The 20673-nt window shown below is 44.7% G+C and overlaps 3 protein-coding genes across 3 annotated transcripts in view; 1 reads left to right on the forward strand and 2 right to left on the reverse strand.

Moving 5' to 3' along the window:
* LOC311105349 (fibroblast growth factor 13) overlaps positions 1-9215 on the reverse strand; it is a 175126-nt gene extending 165911 nt beyond the window's left edge. Inside the window, exons 1-2 of the mRNA XM_084147473.1 lie at positions 9133-9215; positions 8604-8663 (exon numbers count right to left, since the gene is read on the reverse strand). The gene's annotated coding sequence lies outside the window, so the exon portion shown is untranslated. The remainder of the gene's footprint in view (positions 1-8603; positions 8664-9132) is intronic.
* LOC311105348 (coagulation factor IX-like) lies at positions 8894-12150 on the forward strand. The gene is made up of 8 exons (XM_084147472.1): positions 8894-9031; positions 9154-9323; positions 9448-9472; positions 9639-9752; positions 10026-10160; positions 10343-10650; positions 10809-10935; positions 11135-12150. The coding sequence occupies exons 1-8, from the start codon at positions 8965-8967 to the stop codon at positions 11713-11715; spliced, it is 1527 nt and encodes a 508-aa protein (XP_084003598.1). The 5' UTR covers positions 8894-8964; the 3' UTR covers positions 11716-12150.
* A 91-nt stretch (positions 12151-12241) lies between these two features.
* Positions 12242-20673, reverse strand: part of mcf2a (MCF.2 cell line derived transforming sequence a) — a gene marked incomplete at its 5' end in the record, with an annotated part of 31392 nt that continues 22960 nt past the window's right edge. The window contains 7 exons of the mRNA XM_084147471.1: positions 12242-14214; positions 14343-14446; positions 15380-15492; positions 15738-15850; positions 17610-17710; positions 20226-20289; positions 20412-20490. Of these exons, the coding sequence (XP_084003597.1) occupies positions 14174-14214; positions 14343-14446; positions 15380-15492; positions 15738-15850; positions 17610-17710; positions 20226-20289; positions 20412-20490 (615 nt within the window). The 3' untranslated portion in view covers positions 12242-14173. The remainder of the gene's footprint in view (positions 14215-14342; positions 14447-15379; positions 15493-15737; positions 15851-17609; positions 17711-20225; positions 20290-20411; positions 20491-20673) is intronic.

A 20673-nucleotide genomic window follows, 5' to 3' on the forward strand; every position in this document is an offset into this window, starting at 1 on the left:
CAGCCGCTCTGGATTACATTTTCAAACCTCCTGTGTCAGGGAACTAGCTATTCTGGCCCCAGGGAATGTGATCTATAGGCATTTGGTGTACATAAATCACAGAAGATGACAGGCTGCCATTTACCTCTAGTGATGAAGTCTTCAACAGGCCTGGCTGTCCACACTGAGGTGAGTTAGACCTGCTTTAACTGGTTTCCTGGAGGATTTGGGCCTGTCTTGTGGAGAACTATCCTTAGAGCAGCTCTACCTCTCAATGTGACCTGTTATGCTGTATCTAACAAGCCAAATTGTTACACATAAGTAAACATTTTAACAATACCCAATTGTTATCAATCAATTGTATTGGTTTTATGCTTTATTGATGATGTTGTGGATAGCCCAATAGATAGACTAATAGTATGGATTACAATTATACTAACATGGCAATTTTTTATGTCTGATTCAAACATCACATTTTTTAAAGAAGAAATTGTCTTGAAGCCAAATTTGGGAACCTGGAATTTAGTCTTGAGGGAAATAAGTCACTCAGTGACACAGAACAAGAATATCTCAGGTCCACTCTACCTCATTTCTCTCCTCTCTCTCACTTTACCTCTCTCCCTCCCATGCCGCTCTCCTCTCCATCTCTCAAACACTCTCTCTGTCTTCGAGCTCCTAATAGCTATTTTATTACCTCACCTACTCAGTTACCTAAGTACAGTGCATTGGGAAAGTATTCAGACCCCTGGACTTTTTCCACATTTTGTTACGTTAAAGCCTTATTCTAAAATGGATTAAATTGTTTTTTCCCCTTATCAATCTACACACAATACCCCATAATGACAAAGCAAAAACAGGTTTTTAGACATTGTTGCAAATGTATAAAATAAAAAAAAACGGAAATATCACATTTACATAAATATTCAGACCCTTTACTCAGTACTTTGTTGAAGCACCTTTGGCAGCGATTACAGCCTTGAGTCTTCTTGGGTATGACGCTAGCTTGGCACACCTGTATTTGGGGACTTTCTCCCATTCTTCTCTGCACAACTCAAGCTCTGTCATGTTGGATGGGGAGCGTCGCTGCACAGCTTTTTTCATGTCTCTCCAGAGATGTTCTATCGGGTTCAAGTCCGGGCTCTGGCTGGGCCACTCAAGGACATTCAGAGACTTGTCCCAAAGACACTCCTGCATTGTCTTGATTGTGTGATTAGGGTCGTTGTCCTGTTGGAAAGTGAACCTTTGCCCCAGTCTGAGGTCCTGAGCGCTCTGGAGCAGGTTTTCATCAAGGATCTCTCTTTACTTTGCTCCATTCATCTTTCCCTCGATTCTGACTAGTCTCCCAGTCCCTGCCGCTGAAAAACATCCCCACAGCATGATGCTGCCACCACCATGCTTCGCCGTAGGGATGGTGCCAGCTTTCCTCCAGACGTGATGCTTGGTATTCAGGCCAAAGACTTCAATCTTGGTTTCATCAGACCAGAGAATCTTGTTTCTCATGGTCTGAGAGTCCTTTATGTGCCTTTTGGCAAACTCCAAGTGGGCTGTCATGTGCCTTTTACTGAGGAGTGGCTTTCGTCTGGCCACTCTACCATAAAGGCCTGATTGGTGGAGTGCTGCAGAGATGATTGTCCTTGTGGAAGGTTCTCACATCTCCACAGAGGAACTCTGGAGCTCTGTCAGATTGACCATCGGGTTCTTGGTCACCTCCCTGACCAAGGCCCTTCTCCCCCGATTGCTCAGTTTGGCCGAGGGGCCAGTTCTAGTCTTGGTGGTTCCAAACTTCTTCCATTTTAGAATGATGGAGGCCACTGTGTTCTTGGGAACCTTTAATGCTGCAGAAATGTTTTGGTACCCTTCCCCAGATCTTTGCCTCGACACAATCCTGTCTCGGAGCTGTACGGACAATTCCTTCAATCTCATGAGTTGGTTTTTGCTCTGACATGCACTGTCAACGCTGGGACCTTATATAGACAGGTATGTGCCTTTCCAAATTATGTCCAATCAATTTAATTTACCACAGGTGGACTATAATCAAGTTGTAGAAACATCTCAAGGATGATCAATGGAAACAGGATGCACCTGAGCTCAGTTTCAAGTCTCATAGCAAAGGGTCTGAATACTTATATAAATAAGGTATTTCTGTTTTTTATTTTTTGTACATTTGCAAAAATTTCTAGAAACCTGTTTGTGCTTTGTCGTTATGGGATATTGTGTGTAGATTGATGAGACATTTTTTTGTATATATCATTTTTAGAATAAGGCTGTAACGTAACAAAATGTGGGAAAAGGGAAGGGGTCTGAATACTTTCCGAACACACTGTATATATTCCTCAACCATGTTCACGCTATATGTCCTCTCTCTATGCAGGTCCACTCCATTTCTCCCTTGTCTCCCTCTTTCGCTCTTCCATCTCTGCCTCTTGCAGCTTTTAGCCAACTCATGTTTGACATTCAGTGGGCAAATATTGGGCTTTTTAGCTAGTTCTGTCCAGGAGCGATACGAGCTCCAGTTTTAGTTAACGGTGGCTGAACATCCCTGCCCCGAGAGCGCCTGTCAGTCCATCCACATCACGAGTCAGCGCACGGGGAGGAGAGGGAGGGGAGGGTTCTGATATTTCTTAATCTCTTGTTTCTTCCTATCTATTTTTCTAAGGGATTATTTGTGTATTAGTATTATCATTAGATATTAGTATTGTACTGTTACACTTACTTCACTGTTGGAGCTAGAAACAAGCATTTCGCTGCACCTGCTTTAACATCTGCTAATCTGTGTAAATAAATACACTTTGATTTGATTGAGATTTTTGGGGTATGGACAGGAATGGGGTTTTGTGCACTTAATTGTAGGCTGTAATAGTTTAATTCCTGTTTTAACAGTAGGCCTACAATACATCTTGATTTACAATACAATTCACCCACAGCTCTTAAGAATAGAGGTAGTATTCTCTTTCATTGTACCCCCTCCTGACCATACTAATAGCTTTCTTAATGGAGGATCACAGCATTAATTAAGATATTCTTACATTTTAGTCATTTAGCAGACGCTCTTATCCAGAGCGACTTACATTGGTGTATTCATCTTAAGATAGCTAGGTGAGACAACAACATATCATAGTCGTAGTAAGTACATTTTCCCTCGACAAAGTTGTTATCAGCAAAGTCACTGCTAGCAGGAAAAGACAAGTGCATTTTTTTTCTTAATGGAGGATCTCAGCATTAATGAAGACTGTAACCTATCGCATATAGAGAGCCTTTGTGCTGGCGGAACGTCCCTCGGAAAACACTTCAACAGGGACTATTCAAGTCAAATGGATTGTGATCACTGTTGTGAGCCAGTTAAAGCGAGTGTTCCCTTTTTCTGTCTTTGGCAAAATATCAAGCAGCTTGTTTAAATGTCAGAGTGTTGGGTTTGGCAGAGACAGGGGTAGGGGTAGGGAGTGGAGAGAGGGGATGTGGCTGTGAAACATTACCCTTTCAGAATCAAGAATGACTGCGGCTAATTAACAGAGCTTATGTCACATTCATGTCAATGACCTTATCCAGGGGGCTGGGGTGACGGGAGGGGACTGAGCCTTGAAGGTTGTACAGGTAAATAGTGTGGTTGCTTATTTATAGGCATATACTGGCCTATGCTGTACAGTACGTTCCAAACCCAAGAGTCATATACAACCACAGCCCTGGTGAAGCAGTCATGTATGGTAGCAAGTGGGCAGTACAACCCTGTTACACTCTAAAACTGTGCAGGTGCATGGTTTTAAAAACTTTTGGGGTGACAGAACACTAAATCGCCCCGCAGAAAAGCATCTGTTACTTCCCTTGTAGTTTTAGGGAGGGAAAAACAACTTTGTGGAAGATCGAGGACTTTCACTCCTAAGACCTGAGAAACAAAATAAAGGTTGTTCTCACACTACTTGCTATTCAGGCTGAGTGATTTAGACTTCTATTTTTTGACATTCCTCTCTCAATGTTTTCCTCCCAAAATATTCACTTTCAAACATGAGTGAACATAATTATAGCATCTCCCTCCACACCCGCTCGGCTCTAATCTTCATTTCATCCAGCTCTGTGAGGACTGCAGTCTTCCGTTGACTGACCTTGCGGTGTGTTTCCTCATCTTTTGAAATGCAATTAATTTGCCTCTACCTGAGGAGTGGGAGTGTGTCGTACTGTCGTCTCACTCCAAACACAGCTCCAGTGATTAATACACTACAGTAGCTATCTCCACCAAGCAGTACAGCAGAGCAGAGTACTATCCCTACTCTCCCCACTTAGAGAGCTGCCTTAATACACACTGACAGGCATCACCTCGTCATCTCAACTGTCCTCCAGGGCTGCTTACGTAAGGCCTGTCTGCCTGGCTGAGGAGGAAGGATGGTGATCAGCAGTGGAATCTAAACTAAAAAGGCTGTGTCCTTGGGATTGACTATGTGTTTTATAGCCCCAGGCAGAGCAATGTTAGGGTCAGACATTATTATCCAGAGTTGTCCCTAGAGTTAGTCCTGGCTATTTCCCTCATGGGAATCTCGGTCCTATGCAATTCCCAATGGCAACCAGAAGCCCATCAAATGTCATTCAATGCCACCCCTGTCCAATGTCAACAGTCCTCTTGCCCTTAAATCCATAACTTTGGCACCAACGCAAAGCTCTGATTCCTTCTACACCAGTCAGATAAGGACAGAGAAGTAATGTATAGGTATCATATATAAGGCTATGGTATCAATGGGATTGTAGATGGAGGCAGTACCTCAGAGATGCATATCCCCGCTCAAATTAATAGTCCAACACAGAGAGAGAGGCGAGCGCTGTGGGGAGTTACAGAGATGACAAGTTACACCCAGCCAGACAAAGTGAGAGATTAGGCAGAGCTTTGCTGCTAAGACCTTTCCGCTGAACAGAGAGTCTGTAGAGGAGCCTTGAGAAGAGCAATTCACTTTCAGCAGTCTCTGCCCTAATCGACACAGACAGAGCAAACAGGGAAGCCATGTTGGATCGTACAGGGCTGCCAGGGCTCTAGGGTTACTTCAGTGAGGCTCCAACCCCTGACTCCTGGCTTCCACAATTCGGCGCCCCTCTCCTGAGTGATATGGCTCGATAGGCAGGTGGACACACTAGACAGACTGCCTACCTCCGGCAGGAACGGTCATTACTACTCCCTCCCTCCTGGTGGTGGTTCTCAGTCAGATCCCACTACATCAGCAGAACAGCATGGGTCTTGATTTCCATCAAGAAATAAGTGATATGGATCTTGGAAATGCAACCAAACACAATTCATACTCATTGATGGTGTTCCTTGTAGTTTAGTCGCTTGGCCTTGGTCTCTCTATAACTGTTGTAATAGAACTGCACCCTACAGATCTGTTGACTGTTGTAATAGAACTGCACCCTACAGATCTGTTGACTGTTGTAATAGAACTGCACCCTACAGATCTGTTGACTATTGTAATAGAACTGCACCCTACAGATCTGTTGACTATTGTAATAGAACTGCACCCTACAGATCTGTTGACTGTTGTAATAGAACTGCACCCTACAGATCTGTTGACTGTTGTAATAGAACTGCACCCTACAGATCTGTTGACTGTTGTAATAGAACTGCACCCTACAGATCTTTTGACTGTTGTAATAGAACTGCACCCTACAGATCTGTTGACGGTTGTAATAGAACTGCACCCTACATATCTGTTGACTGTTGTAATAGAACTGCACCCTACAGATCTGTTGACTGTTGTAATAGAACTGCACCCTACAGATCTGTTGACTGTTGTAATAGAACTGCACCCTACAGATCTGTTGACTATTGTAATAGAACTGCACCCTACAGATCTGTTGACTGTTGTAATAGAACTGCACCCTACAGATCTGTTGACTGTTGTAATAGAACTGCACCCTACAGATCTGTTGACTGTTGTAATAGAACTGCACCCTACAGATCTTTTGACTGTTGTAATAGAACTGCACCCTACAGATCTGTTGACGGTTGTAATAGAACTGCACCCTACAGATCTGTTGACTGTTGTAATAGAACTGCACCATACAGATCTTTTGACTGTTGTAATAGAACTGCATCCTACAGATCTGTTGACTGTTGTAATAGAACTGCACCCTACAGATCTGTTGACTATTGTAATAGAACTGCACCCTACAGATCTGTTGACTGTTGTAATGGCGCTAGAAAGCGTCTGCTAAATGGCATATTATCATTATTATTAAGAGAGTGTCAACATTCTGAAAGCATTAGCTAATCCTTTGTTTGTATACGGCTGAATTCCTTGGAAACCATTCGGAGTATATCAACAGTCACCAAGAGACATACTACTCCTAGTGTAGATATAACAGGCTCTGCTGGTCTGGTCTGTGGAGGCACTTCGATCCACAGCCAGCCAGAGGATGTTTTACCACTGCAAAAATAACCCCTCTACAAATTACAATCCTTCCCTGCAGCCAATGGAAAGGCAACAACATGGGCATGTGCGTGTGTGTGGAATCTATATTAGATATAACATCAGTGTGCCACACCACCCCTCCCAAACCAGCATTGCCTTCCCCAAGAGCTACTGTACAATCGATGACACTGAGCAGGCATCAGGTTTTTTTTTAATATGCTGGGCCCGGTCCTGATCCACTATTGTAGCATATAATCTAATTGGAGCTGGCAACCAATTCCCTGCTGTGCTCTGGACGCATGGCAGCCAGGAGTGAGATACACGTCAAGGAACTTAATGGCCTTGGCTTTATAAATCCTACTGCTTTTTTCTCCTCCTCTCCTTCATTCCTGCTGTCCATCTAACACAGCCTTTTTTGGATGTCTCCATACTCAACTAAGCATGCCAAACAGGGCTGTGAGTCAGAGGGCTAGGACAGATGGAGTAGGTCTGTCCACTGTTGAGAATTTACATGATGTACGGTATGTGTTTCCATGTTTTCGTAGTAATGGGTTGATTCAGATGCTGTCTTTGGCAGGAAATGCCAAAGGTGATTACATGGAGAAATGCAGGAGTGCAACCCCAGTGCATGTTGTGTTTGAATACGGTTGTGAAAATAATGTAAACAACTGAAGAAGGTGTGGCTGCTGGTGGCTATCAAAACAAAGTCAGCATATTTGAACTACACTCGCCCCAACCCTTCTCTCATAAAAACCCAGTGTTAATTACTTAAGTATGAATTATTTAGTATTTTAATGACTCAATGAAATATAAATGGTCCGGATCAATAGGGCGCTCCATCAGAGCAGCCTGGGGACTCCCCATGGGGAGGGGGATAGGACCAGGGAAGGGCTCCTATTCTCCAGGCCAGACCACATAGTGACACTGGGGTTGGACCACAGACACTGACCCAAAGCAGTATGCTGCATCAGCGCTATCCTCCCAGCACCCAGGAGAGATGCATTAGCCTAGCCATCCACTGGTGCATGGTTAACCTTCTGACCAGCAGCCACATTTATCAAAGGTGCAGAAGCACAAAGAAGACCATCATTGCATGTGGTGCTTTTCCGCAAAGGTTGGTTTTTATCCAATTTTAACTTGACAGGAAAGTGTGCATATCTCCACGCAAATTCTAGACCATGTGTACGCACACCCTCTAGTGGTTGAAGAATTGTATTACAAGCAAACGTTGTTCTTTTGGGGGACATTTAGGTGTTTGAGGAAACATAAATTATAAAAATGGTAGGCTAATGATGAAACAGATGTTTTTGCCGTTGGTAAGGAGATCGCATAGCAGCAATGGGTTTGTTTGACTTTTATTATATGGGCCTAAATCATAATCATATTTTCTGACATGACTGTTTTATTCCCGTTACACAACAAATATTAGGCTACCATTTATCCATCACTCATTCAATAGCCAAGCATGCTCGAAAGTAAATTCACCGGTAGCCTAGACTGTATAGTAGGTTGCAATATTTCTGTGACTGAGATAGGAGCGCGACATCATAGCCTATTTCATCTCAGAGCCTATACCAAGATAGGAGATAGAAACACACTCATCTATTGACAAACTAAATATTGAACAACCATTAGTATTTTGCATAGTGTGAGCTGTAGCATTTACTTTTAAAATGTTTGAAAAGCCAATCAATCATGCAGAATACGCAGCCAGTGTTTGCCACTCGCTATTGGCGATTAGGCGGCATGCATTATTTGTTTGAAAAGTCACTGCAAAAGATTAAAACATTCTGCCCACACCTCTATTGCACTTTCCAACATTTCCAAATCATACAGCAAATGAGTTTTTTTTTATTTCCATAAAATGTGAATGAATGGAGGGCGTTTTCCAGGCGGGGTTGTAGCGCTCATTCACCAGCACCCAAATATAATATGGATCTGATTTATCAATGAAACATGCGTATGTTGCGTGCGACAGTTTGATAAATCCCAATCATTTGTGGCGCACACAAATCCTAGAATTTCCTCCTATGCCATAATTTAGTAAGAAATGTACGCACGGTTGATCAATTAGGTCCCTGGAGTTTGTACTGGTAATGTGAGCTGGTCAGGGAAAACGCTAAACCCCAGCCATTTAGTCTCAGTGGTGTGTGTGTGCATACAGTATGACGTGATGTTCAATCAAAGCATTGGTAGACATTGTTTTATAGACATTTGCGCCATCTAGTGGTATATTACCTGACATGCATGTTGTTTTTGTAGACGGAGAAGCTTTCCGTTTCTGATTCCAGTTCAAACCTAGACGAATACATCAGATAATTATTTTTTTAAATTAGTCACAACAGAGAAAAAAAAAGTACAAAACAAACAGTTCACAAGATAATAATAATTTGTTCTTAATTGACCTGCCTGGTACAAATAAAATAAATCCACCACAGTATGTCAATGTTTTGCCTCTAAACAAACAGAAACTACTCTGTCACTGTGGTTCAAGCGTAAACAGACAGCTGTACTTTGGAGTATGTGAGAGTGTGTCCATAGTGTGTGTGTGTTTCTCTGCATTGGGCATTGTGATACCAGAGTATCAGATCAGACAGGGATGGCAAAAGTTTACCTATTTCTCCTCTTAAGTGTGATGCTGCTAGACTGCCGGCTGGGCTGGGGAGGTAAGTCCTACTCTGACTGCTGATGGTTTCAGTAGGTTTCTCACTAGTAACAAGCTGACTCTCAGTTATACACCAGCCGTAACTGTAAAAAACAGCCTTACCATCTCCCTCTGGCCTTCCAGCCCCAGTGTTCCTGTCGGGCCAGGCAGCAGACAGCGTGCTGAGGAGACAGAGGCGCCACAACACAGGGATGTTCGAAGAGATGTTATGGGGGAACCTGGAGAGAGAGTGTCTGGAGGAGAGGTGTGACCTGGAGGAGGCCAGGGAGACCTTTGAGAATGAAGAGAAGACAGTGAGTGTGTGTGGATGTGTGAGGACGTGTGTGTGTGGTGGGGTTAGACTCCACCTTGAATACAGTATTGTGTAATGAATGGGTTAACTTATGATATTCTGAAGATTCTGTATTTATTTTTCAGATGGAGTTTTGGGTCGGTTATGAAGGTAAGGCTTTGCTTAATGATTAACTGCCAACTGTGTTGGCACAAACAGAGAGGATTAAGCTGTGACTCAGAGCTGTGTGTGGTGTGTAGGTTTCAAACTGTAGTGTTTAGCAGTATGAAACTTAGTGTCACGTCAATTGTGTCAATAATTCTCCATTATGTCTCAGATGGGGACCAGTGTAAGTCATCCCCCTGTCTGAATCAGGGCTCCTGTAAAGACCAGAAGGCCTCCTATACCTGCAGCTGTCTACGAGGCTTCACTGGGACGAACTGTGAGATAGGTACAGTAATAACATTGTAATGGCCTTGACAAATGTCCTCCATTTCACTCGGTTCGGGCCAGGTTTGTCCAGCTCATACCAGTTGAGGACGGTCTATGCAATCTCTGCCTGGACGTCACTCCTAAAACATTACAATAACACGGTTGTAAAACCACATGTTGGCCATGACAATCGAAACCATACTTACTTATTCTATTTGTTATATTATGTAACATTATTTAACATGCCTCATCTCTTTAGACGTGGGTTGATGATGCAGGTTTCTCCCCACAGTAACAGCCAGGCAGTGTGAGATAAATAATGGAGAATGTATGCACTTCTGTGAGAGCCTGGGCATCTTTGGGGCAGAGTGTAGCTGTGCAGAGGGCTACAAGCTGGCACAGGATGGAGTCAACTGCAAACCTGAAGGTAACCACAACATTCACACGTCTTGTCATACATTTACCATAATCTTACTAAAGTACTGTGTAGCAACACGTTAATACAGTAGTGTGATTACAACGTTACTATATTGGTGTAGAGTAACTTGATGTATAACTTGATGTAGTGTTACCATCAGTCCTCCTTACTTTGGATCTGTATGTCGCCAGTGGCGTTCCCTTGTGGCAGAGACAGGCGGACTGTGATCGCAGAAATGTCTAGGAGATCATTACTGGCCCTGCAGAATACAACATCAGATGCCAACGTCACTACAACCCCCTCCCTCACCACAGCCCCAGTCAATACCACCACAGCCCCTCCTCCCAGAACCACAGCCTCTAGAATAGCCCCGTCTCGCATCAGGCGGCCCCTCAGGGTGTATGGTCCTCAGCACACCAGGCTCCCCGTCGAAGAAAACAACTCCAGAACACGTATTGTAGGTGGCAACACAGTCACCCCTGGAGACATCCCATGGCAGGTAAGAGATGAGAAGATACCTTGATGCACTATGCACGGGTATGTGTATGTTTAAGTGTCTTTGGGTCTTTGGAAAGAGCTATATACAATCCATATATTATTATTACCATGTAAAGGCTGATGTATGTAACGGGCCCTCCTTGCTCTCTACTCCCCCAGGCAGCTCTGGTGCAGAGGCCCAGTGGTCAGGTGTTCTGTGGGGGCTCTATCCTCAGTCAGCTGTGGGTCATCACTGCTGCCCACTGTCTGGTGGAGGGACAGCAGGGATCCTTTTTCGTCAGAGTGGGTAAGGCACAATTCCGCGTTGTTTTTTTTTTAGCTCAACTACAGTACGTTTTCACTACTTTACACAGGACCGGGTTTCTAAGTGTATGGTGTGTATCTATTTCATTGTATCTATGACTAAAACTACATTCTCTACTAGGATGATTAATATTGATTGATTACTAGATTGCTTAATTTATTGAGTTATTGTACCTCTCCAGGGGAGCATAACATCTATGCCATAGAGGGCATGGAGCAGGACCACGAGGTGTCGAAGCAGTACAAACATCCGCTCTATGACTCCCAGCAGAGTCTGTACAACCACGATATCGCCCTGCTGCGCCTCCACACCCCCATCACCTTCTCCTCCCACACCAGACCCATCTGCCTGGGGCCCAAGGTCTTCACCGAGGACCTGGTGAAGGATCAGTCCCCGGCTACGGTCAGCGGCTGGGGTCGCACACGCTTCCAGGGGGCCACGTCTCACACATTACAGAAGGTAGAGGTGCCATTTACAGAGAGGACACAGTGTAAGGAGAGCAGTAGTGCCCGTATCACCAAGTATATGTTCTGTGCCGGCTATGCTCACGTGGCCAAAGACTCGTGCCAGGGGGACAGCGGGGGTCCCCATACCAACCGTTACCATGACACCTGGTTCCTGACAGGGATAGTGAGCTGGGGGGAGGAGTGTGCCAAGGATGGGAAGTATGGGGTGTACACCAGATTGTCGCATTACTATAGATGGATACGTCAAGTCATGTTAATGACCAAGCGCATGCTGCATGACGTCCTGGATGACTAAACCCTGACCTTTGACCCTTAGGGCCCACGCTGGCCTGTTTTGTTCCAGGTCTTATGGGGGTTCAATCAAAAGATGTGTCCATTTGGTATTCAAAGAGAGAGCTTCATCTTGCAGCTTCTTACATCCATCTGCTGGTGAAGATACACTTTACATGATAGAGACCTGTATGGCGAACAGATGCCTATGCCTACTGAACATATATTATACTTATTCAGAAAACCAAAGCTATAATTTACTGGCAAATGGCTGTATGCAAGCAACTAACACTGCTTTATGGTATTCTACTATAGAAAAAAACAAACTCTAAGGCGTAGAACAAACCTGTATTATTTCAATAAATACTTTATTTGTTCTATATACAATACTGAAGCTGTATAAAAAAGCAGCCAATCAACAACAATGACTGTAGAGCAATAATACAAACCTGAAACCTGCCATGTTCAGTCATTATTCAGTTAGCCATGCTATTTTCTCCTATGAGAAACACTTAGCAACCAGCTTACAGCGCTTGTCAAAGACACACAGCATTTTCAAGCATATTTTTGTCTCTATTTTTGAACATCACAATTCAGTGCAAAATGTGCAGCATTTTGGATCAGAGGAGCCCCCCAAAAAAGAAAACCCAGCTAATTCTGCCATATGAGGAGGAGAGAAACCTATTGATGCAATGCGTGGCAGTAAAGCAGGACTCCATTAAGGGTATATAGATATCATTTCACGGGGCTGCATAGCTGCCTACTGCCGCAAAGTAACAACTTGATAGCAAAATAAATGAATTAATAAGAAGACATTAGTAGTGTGGAGCTGCGCTCCCGCTGCTTTCCAGGCTCATTTCCACATCAAACGCAGCATATCAAAGGCAGGCCTCCGACTGGGCCTTGATTTGATATAGTCAATTCATATAAATCCGCAATCAATATTTAATTAAGCGTTCGACACAGTGGGTACATTTCATGTTTGCTGTATGATCCTGTTTAATGGGAAGCCTAAGATTAATTGCAACGGCGATGGAGGAGAGGAGTAGAGGAAGAGAGAGATTGCCATATCCCCCCCCCCCCCTTCTCTCTCTCTCTCTCTCTCTCTCTCTCTTGATCTTTCTCTCTCTCGCTCCATTTGTGCTGTCACAGGCAGAGGCCTGCTCACACCGGGGAGAGAGAGGGTGAAATCCTGGGGAGAATGACAGCAGTCTTTGCTGGCGCCATGCTGGTAGCGGCTCCTCCCCCCCATACCTCTATAGACCTGAGGAATACCCTTCTATCAATCACCACCACCTCACAAGATGTCGGAATTTACCATCCGTGACATCTTAACAACTTTATTCATACTGGGGCGGGTTGTCTCCTCCCCATTGAAATACACTGAGTTTAGGAAGTAAAATGGAAAAATAATCATAGGTAGGAATCAGGAAAATATGAATGAGGTATTGCGTTCGTGGAGAGCTCAATTTCTCTAGAGCCTTTTAAAATATAGTAAAGCTTTCAGCTTGCATTTCTCTTATAAGCCTTCCACCTTAATAAAGTGCCCGTTGCGTATTGGTCTGAGGTGAGGTAGAAGCAAGACTGCGTTTGATATTGCGGGGCAAACAGTACATTTATCAAAGAGGATATCGATTCCAAAATAGCAGGAATAAAAAGGCATTATGGCACGGCACGTTTTGGCATTTCAACTCTTGGAGAGCGTAAGAGAAGAGTGCCTTAAGGAACAAGACGGGTTGGATACCTAAACAACATGAGCATGTAGACTAAATGAACATGTCAACAAACAATAGACCGACATTCAAGTATACACGTCAAAAATGAATTACATAGCTATGTACAAAAGTATCTTTTTAAGAAATGTTTCAGGCGAAAACCTGGATTATTATGACGCATAAGAACACACATAAACATACAAACAAACACCAACTGCATTCCCACTGATTAGCAATAATGGTTAACAATCCCTCAGAGAGCTAGAGTCCATGGATGTAATCCAGCTACAGCAACCCAACAGAAAAGGCCATTGGCTGGGTCTAAGAGGAAGTGGGGGATTTAACTTTAAGTCCCAAACCTTTTCAGATGTCCCTTGTCCTTCACCAAACCTTTGTGCTGGTAGAACCCTGTGATGTCTAAAGTGTTTGGAGGGTAACATTCATAAAGTGTGTCCACTGTCCATCATGGTGGGCAAAAGCAGGTCCTCATGTTACTGGCCCAGAAAAATGTCAATCAATAATCCAGACTTAAAACTCCTGTCCTTCTTCAATTGGCTAGTTCTCTCTAATCATGGCCAATCAGAGCACTTTGAGGAAGCAGATTTTAAGATATTCCATTTGTCATGACCTCACAGTGTCTATTGGAAAACAGTCCGTCTTGTCAGTCTTTGCAAAGATCCAACAAATGCTCCTCCGAAGTGGGAAATAAGAGGTATCGACTAACCACTTTCCCAGTTCCCGCGAGCACTTGAAGGCAGCATTTGTCCTCTAAGGGGAGCTGAGCTTTCTGGCCTTCAGATTCCCTGGATCTGCATAAAAGATAGGAGACACAAATGATTCATACAAACCCATCTAATGAGCTACATATCAGAGAGGAGGATCGAGAGTACAAATGGCTTTAGAAACCTCTAACTCTGTACTGTAACAGTAACCTTACCTCCTAGTCTGGTGGACTGTCCTCTACTGCTGTTTCCCAGAATCACGTGCAGGTTGGATACTGGGATGATGCCCTCCTGCCTGCGACTCAGGTTCTTCACCAGCCTGGAGATGGAGTGAGAGAGGGAGGGAGGCTTTAGAGGAGTTAAAGGCCCAATGCAGTCAAAAACGTAATTTCCCTGTGTGTTATATTTTCTTCCACACTATGCGGTTGGAATAATACTGTGAAATTGTGAAAAGGATGATAAGGCCTTTTTAGTGTAAGAGCTGTTTGAAAAGACTGCATGAAATTTCAACCTGTTTTGGTGGAATGGAGTTTTGGCCTGCCTGGTGACATAATAATAATAATATGCCATTTAGCAGACGCTTTTATCCAAAGCGACTTACAGTCATGTGCGCATACATTTTTACGTATGGGTGGTACCGGGGATCGAACCCACTACCCTGGCGTTACAAGCGCGCCATGCTCTACCAATTGAGCTACAGAGGACCACGACGTCACCAGGTGGTCAATTAGTTAATAGACCAATAAGAAAGAGAGTTCCAAACCTCTCTGCCAATAACAGCTAGGTTTCAGTTTTCCCCTTCCCACTCAGACCACTCCCAGACAGTCCTAGCAAAATTATTGCTTGATAAATTGCTCATTGCTAAGAAGCAAAAGTATTTCTTTGACCATTTTAATTGAAAACAATCACAGTACTTACTTATTTAATATTGAGGTAAAAACGGCTGCATTGGACCATTAATGTGAAGGACGGGACACACCATAATGAAATTGGCGCAGCGGTGTGCAGTAGATCACCTGCCGGGTGTTGACGAACAGTGGCGATTCAACATGTAGAATTATCGAGAAAATAAAATGGCGGCCGATAGGACAGCCACACACTGCTTTTAACTGTTAGTCTGCGCTGTCTGTTTTGTCGTTAAGTCTTTACACCAGCTATATTAGGCTCCAGTCAGCCCAGAGCCCATGTCAAATAGGGTTCTGCCATTGGCAACCAACTTTACCACCAGACAAATGACACTGTCGACACTCACCAGTGGCCTTCGCTGTCCTCGTGCTGCAGCTGGATGACATCACCGCTCTTGATGGTGAGGTCATATGGGCTGTATCGTGGACATTCAGCCAAGGCCTTATATCTGCCTGGAGCCTGGGAGGACAGAAATGTAATATGCTCTAGTAGAAGTCATTCTATCTACACTTGTAGAACTGTAGCCTACTAGAGTATGCCTTTAAACATGTAGTGTATGCTTTAAACATAGGGAGCCTCAAGAGGTTCCTTTAGCCTTTCTGATAAGCATATCTAAGGTCCTGGGTAAGGGCCAAGGCCACATAGTGTGTTAGTGTATAATAAGTATGAGTGGTTGTGTTGATGTTGTAGAGAACCTGTCTCACCAGCTGAGCAGCGTCTTCCTCCTCGGTGTCTGACGGGTGAGAGGGGTCCTGACCTCCATCCCACTCCTCCAGACCCTCACTGATGTCTACTGAGTGAGGTGTGCCGGGCCAGCCTGGAGATTACACACATTTTAGTTTTGAGTTACATTTCAAATCAAAATCAAATCAAATCAAATTTTATTGGTCACATGCGCCGAATACAACAGGTGCAGACATTACAGTGAAATGCTTACTTACAGCCCTTAACCAACAGTGCATTTATTTTAAACAAAAAAAGTAAGAGTAAAACAACAACAAAAAAAGTGTTGAGAAAAAAAAGAGCAGAAGTAAAATAAAGTGACAGTAGGGAGGCTATATATACAGTAAAATAAAGTGACAGTAGGGAGGCTATATATACAGGGGGGTACCGTTGCAGAGTCAATGTGCGGGGGCACCGGCTAGTTGAGGTAGTTGAGGTAATATGTACGCTTTGGCTTGTCTCTCCTTATATAGTGCCCTAATGAAGTACCAGAAATACCTGAAGTGAATCCTTAGTAACTATAGCGATAAATAGCAATAAAAAATTTAGTAATTAACAAGAAGGTACAATCAAATGATAATCTCAGTGCCTTTCTTCTAGGAATAGGGAAAAAAAATCCATACGATAGAGTATCGCAATATATATTTTTCTGATTTTATATCAAAACAGTGACTCCCAAGTATCGATTTGTAATGTTAGTTAGCGCTAGTCGGATGTACCAGCGATAAAACTCTGGGATTTATCATCCTATAGGTCTTCTTTCTAAATGTTTTAATTGGTGAGCAAACTTGTTTTGAGAACTTTTACCTCCAAAACAAATTTTCTCATGGCTTTCTGCTGCAGACATATAGTGAGTAATATGTTTGGAATATCGAATCACAATAAAATCAGAGTATCGAATCGCAATACATATAGAATCGTGATACATATAGAATCGCAATACATATCGTATCGGCACCTAAGTATCATGATAATATTGTATCGTGAGGTCCCTGACAAATCCCAGCCCTACTTTTTTCCCCAGAGCTCCTCCATGCTCCTTCATGTGAAACACCAGAATCTTTAGGGAACCGGGATTGCAAATGTATTAATAACCACATAAATCAAACGTCAATTCAGAGGAGTTTCATGTGCCATCTCTCATGAGCCAATAACCATTGTTGACCCAATCACCATAATTACAAATAGTTACCACTATTTACATTATTATGTTATGGGTATAGAAGGGTGGGTTGTTTAGCAACAAAAGCGATGCGTGCGCAACTTTGGGGCAAAACGACTGTCAACTCAAAAGGATTATTGACCACATATTAACTATATTACATCTCCAAATGTTTATTGAAAACAAACATACATTTCCACAATAACCACTTGTTGTCTATCAAATACACGGTTAAGTTGTTGGTTAGCTAGCTAGCGAATTTTCGCCATATTAGCATATACGTCCCTTACAAAAAAAGATTGCAGTAAAAGTGCAGTAACTGCAGTCGACTGTGGTATTTTGGACGCAGTAATTACATAATTATACTGCACTCTAACTGCAGTTACACTGCAAAATTACTGCAGTAAAAAAACGGTGTTTATTTTGGATGCAGTATTTGCAGCATACTGCAGTTATATATACTGCACTCTGACTGCAATTTTTTTTCGTAAGGGATGAAAAGTCAAAACACCTCAAAACAAGACATGGTATCAATAACGAGATACAGCTATCTGAAACAAGATATTCTTGTTGCTAGCTATCTGACCGTTCAAAATCATAACATTGCGAGGCCTTCTGCCCTCTGTCGATGCGAGTGCATCAATTTCGAGAAGTTGTCTGGCAACCAGATATGGGGTAGTGGTGTACTCACTGCGTCGGTTGCGCCGGTGTTGTGAGGAGTGGGACTGGGGATCTGGACTGCTCCTCCCTGACTCAGTGTCCTCTGAGCTGACCGACGCCCTCTGCTGTTTGCTGTGGGAGAAACAACACGATACAATCAATTAACTACCTCAGTGCTCCTCCCTAACCTCATATGGCATGCTGGTAGAAGCTGCCCTTAGCCACAGATCTACGATCAGCTTTTCCAAATTCTAACCTTTAATCATTTAGGAGGAACATCTGATCCTAGATCTGTGGTTAAGGGCAACTTCTTCAACTTCTCAAACAAATTTTACACCACCACGATGACCTTTCAGACGCCAGCCAAACGCCACACAGCGCAGCAAAACAGGGCACAGCGCATAGCAACCATGTGACCAAGTGCAACCAAGTTCACACGGAGACAAGTGCCGGCGCATGGAAAGATCTGGTCTCGATTTAACAAGATCCTGGTTCATCAATGTATTAGGTGGTCTATATTTTGGGCACGAAATAATTACTATAATTTTGTGTCATTTTAGTTTTATTCAATCTGAAAAAGCGAGCCCCATCTTAGAAGCAGTTCTGGTGCTGGAAACATGAGGAAATCAAGGTGTTTTTTGTTTTGTAGTTTTTTTTTGCATTCCATGCTAAATTGAAAATCCCATGCAAAGATGGGTTCAGTCATTTTGGGTACCATGTCTGAGATGGAAGGTCTGCTGGGACATTGGCCTCTCAAGACATGAAAAGTGCATCTGGCGATTTATGAGCCTAATGGAGTCTGCTATTAAAGGGGTTGCAGATGACGGTCAGTATGCAAACACAGCAGCCCTGTGGGTGATTTAGGTCCCCCAAATGGGCCATGCCGAGCCGGGCCGAGGCATGCAGAGCTGGGCTGAGTTTACCACTGAGCGTCAGGGCGGGTCAGTGGCGTTGGGGGCGGGGTCGGTTGGGGGGGCGGGGTCGGTTGGGGGGGCGTTGCCGTGGGCTTCGAGGGTGTGGACTCCGGGAGCGCAGACACTGAAAGACATTGGAGGACAGCGAGACAAAGTCCAGCCCCGGCAGACAGCCCTTAGGAGCCCCTCCAGACGGCCGCACACCCCTGCAGGGGGGAGGGAAGGAAGGAGGGGAGGGGGGAGGAGGACAGCAACCAGACAGCATAGGAGAGAGTGGGGCCTTCACACACGTCTTCTCTTCACACACCATCACCACCTCCTCCTCCTCCTCCTCAACCTCCTACACCACCACCTCCTCCTCAACCTCCTCCTCCTTCTACACCACCATCTCCTCCTCCTACACCTCCTCCACCTCCTACACCTCCTCCTCAACCTCCTACACCACCACCTCCTCAACCTCCTACACCACCACCTCCTCCTCAACCTCCTACACCACCTCCTCCTTCTACACCACCATCTCCTCCTCCTACACCTCCTCCTCCTCCTACACCTCCTCAACCTCCTACACCTCCTCAACCTCCTACACCACCACCTCCTCAACCTCCTACACCACCACCACCTCAACCTCCTACACCTCCACAACCTCCTACACCACCACCTCCTCCTCCTACACCTCCTCCTCCTCCTACACCTCCTCAACATCTCCTCAACCTCCTACACCACCACCTCCTCCTCCTACACCTCCTCCTCCTCCTCCTCCTACACCTCCTCAACCTCCTACACCACCACCTCCTCCTCCTACACTTCCTACACCTCCTCCTCCTCCTACACCTCCTCAACCTCCTGCACCTCCTCCTCCTACACCACCACCTCCTCCTCCTACACCTCCTACACCTCCTCCTCCTACACCTCCTACACCACCTCCTCCTCCACCTCCTACTCCTCCTACACCCACTCCTCCTCCTACACCTCCTACACCTCCTCCTCCTCCTCCTACACCTCCTCAACCTCCTCCTCCTCCTACACCTCCTCAACATCTCCTCAACCTCCTACACCACCACCTCCTCCTCCTACACCTCCTACACCTCCTCCTCCTCCTCCTACACCTCCTCAACCTCCTGCACCTCCTTCTCCTACACCTCCTACACCACCTCCTCCTCCTACACCACCTCCTCCTCCTCCTCCTACACCTCCTCAACCTCCTGCACCTCCTCCTCCTACACCTCCTACACCACCTCCTCCTCCTACACCACCTCCTCCTCCTACACCTCCTACACCTCCTCCTCCTCCTCCTACACCTCCTACACCACCTCCTCCTCCACCTCCTACGCCTCCTACACCCACTCCTCCTCCTACACCTCCTACACCACCTCCTCCTCCTCCACCTCCTACACCACCTACACCACCTCCTAAACCTCCTACACCACCTCCTCCTCCTCCTCCACCTCCTCCACCTCCTACACCTCAACCTCCTACACCTCAACCTCCTACACCTCCTCCTCCTACACCTCCTCAACCTCCTACACCTTCTCTTCCTCCTACACCACCACCTCCTCCTCCTCAACCTCCTACACCTACACCTCCTCCTCATTTTCTACTTCCCATCTTTATTTATACCCGCTTGTTGATACGCTCCCCAACACCACATTGCATAACCATCTGAACAGGTCACATAACTGCCTGCCACACTCACACCATCAGTGGGGAGCTGCTGTGTCTTACACCCAACATACCTCTCAGACAAGGGCGGAGACAGTTGGATGTGGTCTGGAATCTGGTTGTTGACACAATGCTCATCTGAGAGAAAGAAGGAGAGACAAAATGATAGTCGGAATCAAAGAGAGGATGTTCAAGTTAGGTGCATTAAACCGACTCTTTGTTGAGTGTGCTTTGGAGAGTGATGTGAGTGACGTCCAAACCTTTGAGGAGTTTCTGCTGGTTGGTGAGGATCCTTCGCAGGTCATTGAGCCAAGCCATCTTAACATCCACTGTGGGAGCCTGGGAGATAAGATAAGGACAGATTAGAACGCAGTCAATGTATGGTAGCAAAACACAATAACAAGATAGACAGAATACTTATTTCTTGTGAAGACATTTTATTTGTATCTTGCAGGCATGATTTCAAAATGGCATCACAGTAGCGTAACACAAATTTCACTGTAGACAGACATAACAAAACAT

This window comes from Coregonus lavaretus, assembly GCF_964263955.1.
Source record: "Coregonus lavaretus genome assembly, chromosome: 29".
Lineage (NCBI taxonomy): Eukaryota > Metazoa > Chordata > Actinopteri > Salmoniformes > Salmonidae > Coregonus > Coregonus lavaretus.

Bases quoted from the DNA above. Each gene is read 5' to 3' on its own strand.
- LOC311105348 (XM_084147472.1), top strand. From the start codon at position 8,965: ATGGCAAAAGTTTACCTATTTCTCCTCTTAAGTGTGATGCTGCTAGAC. The intron at 9,324-9,447 runs GTGAGTGTGTGT...TTTATTTTTCAG, and splicing joins TTGAGAATGAAGAGAAGACA to ATGGAGTTTTGGGTCGGTTA. The intron at 10,161-10,342 runs GTAACCACAACA...GTATGTCGCCAG, and splicing joins AGTCAACTGCAAACCTGAAG to TGGCGTTCCCTTGTGGCAGA.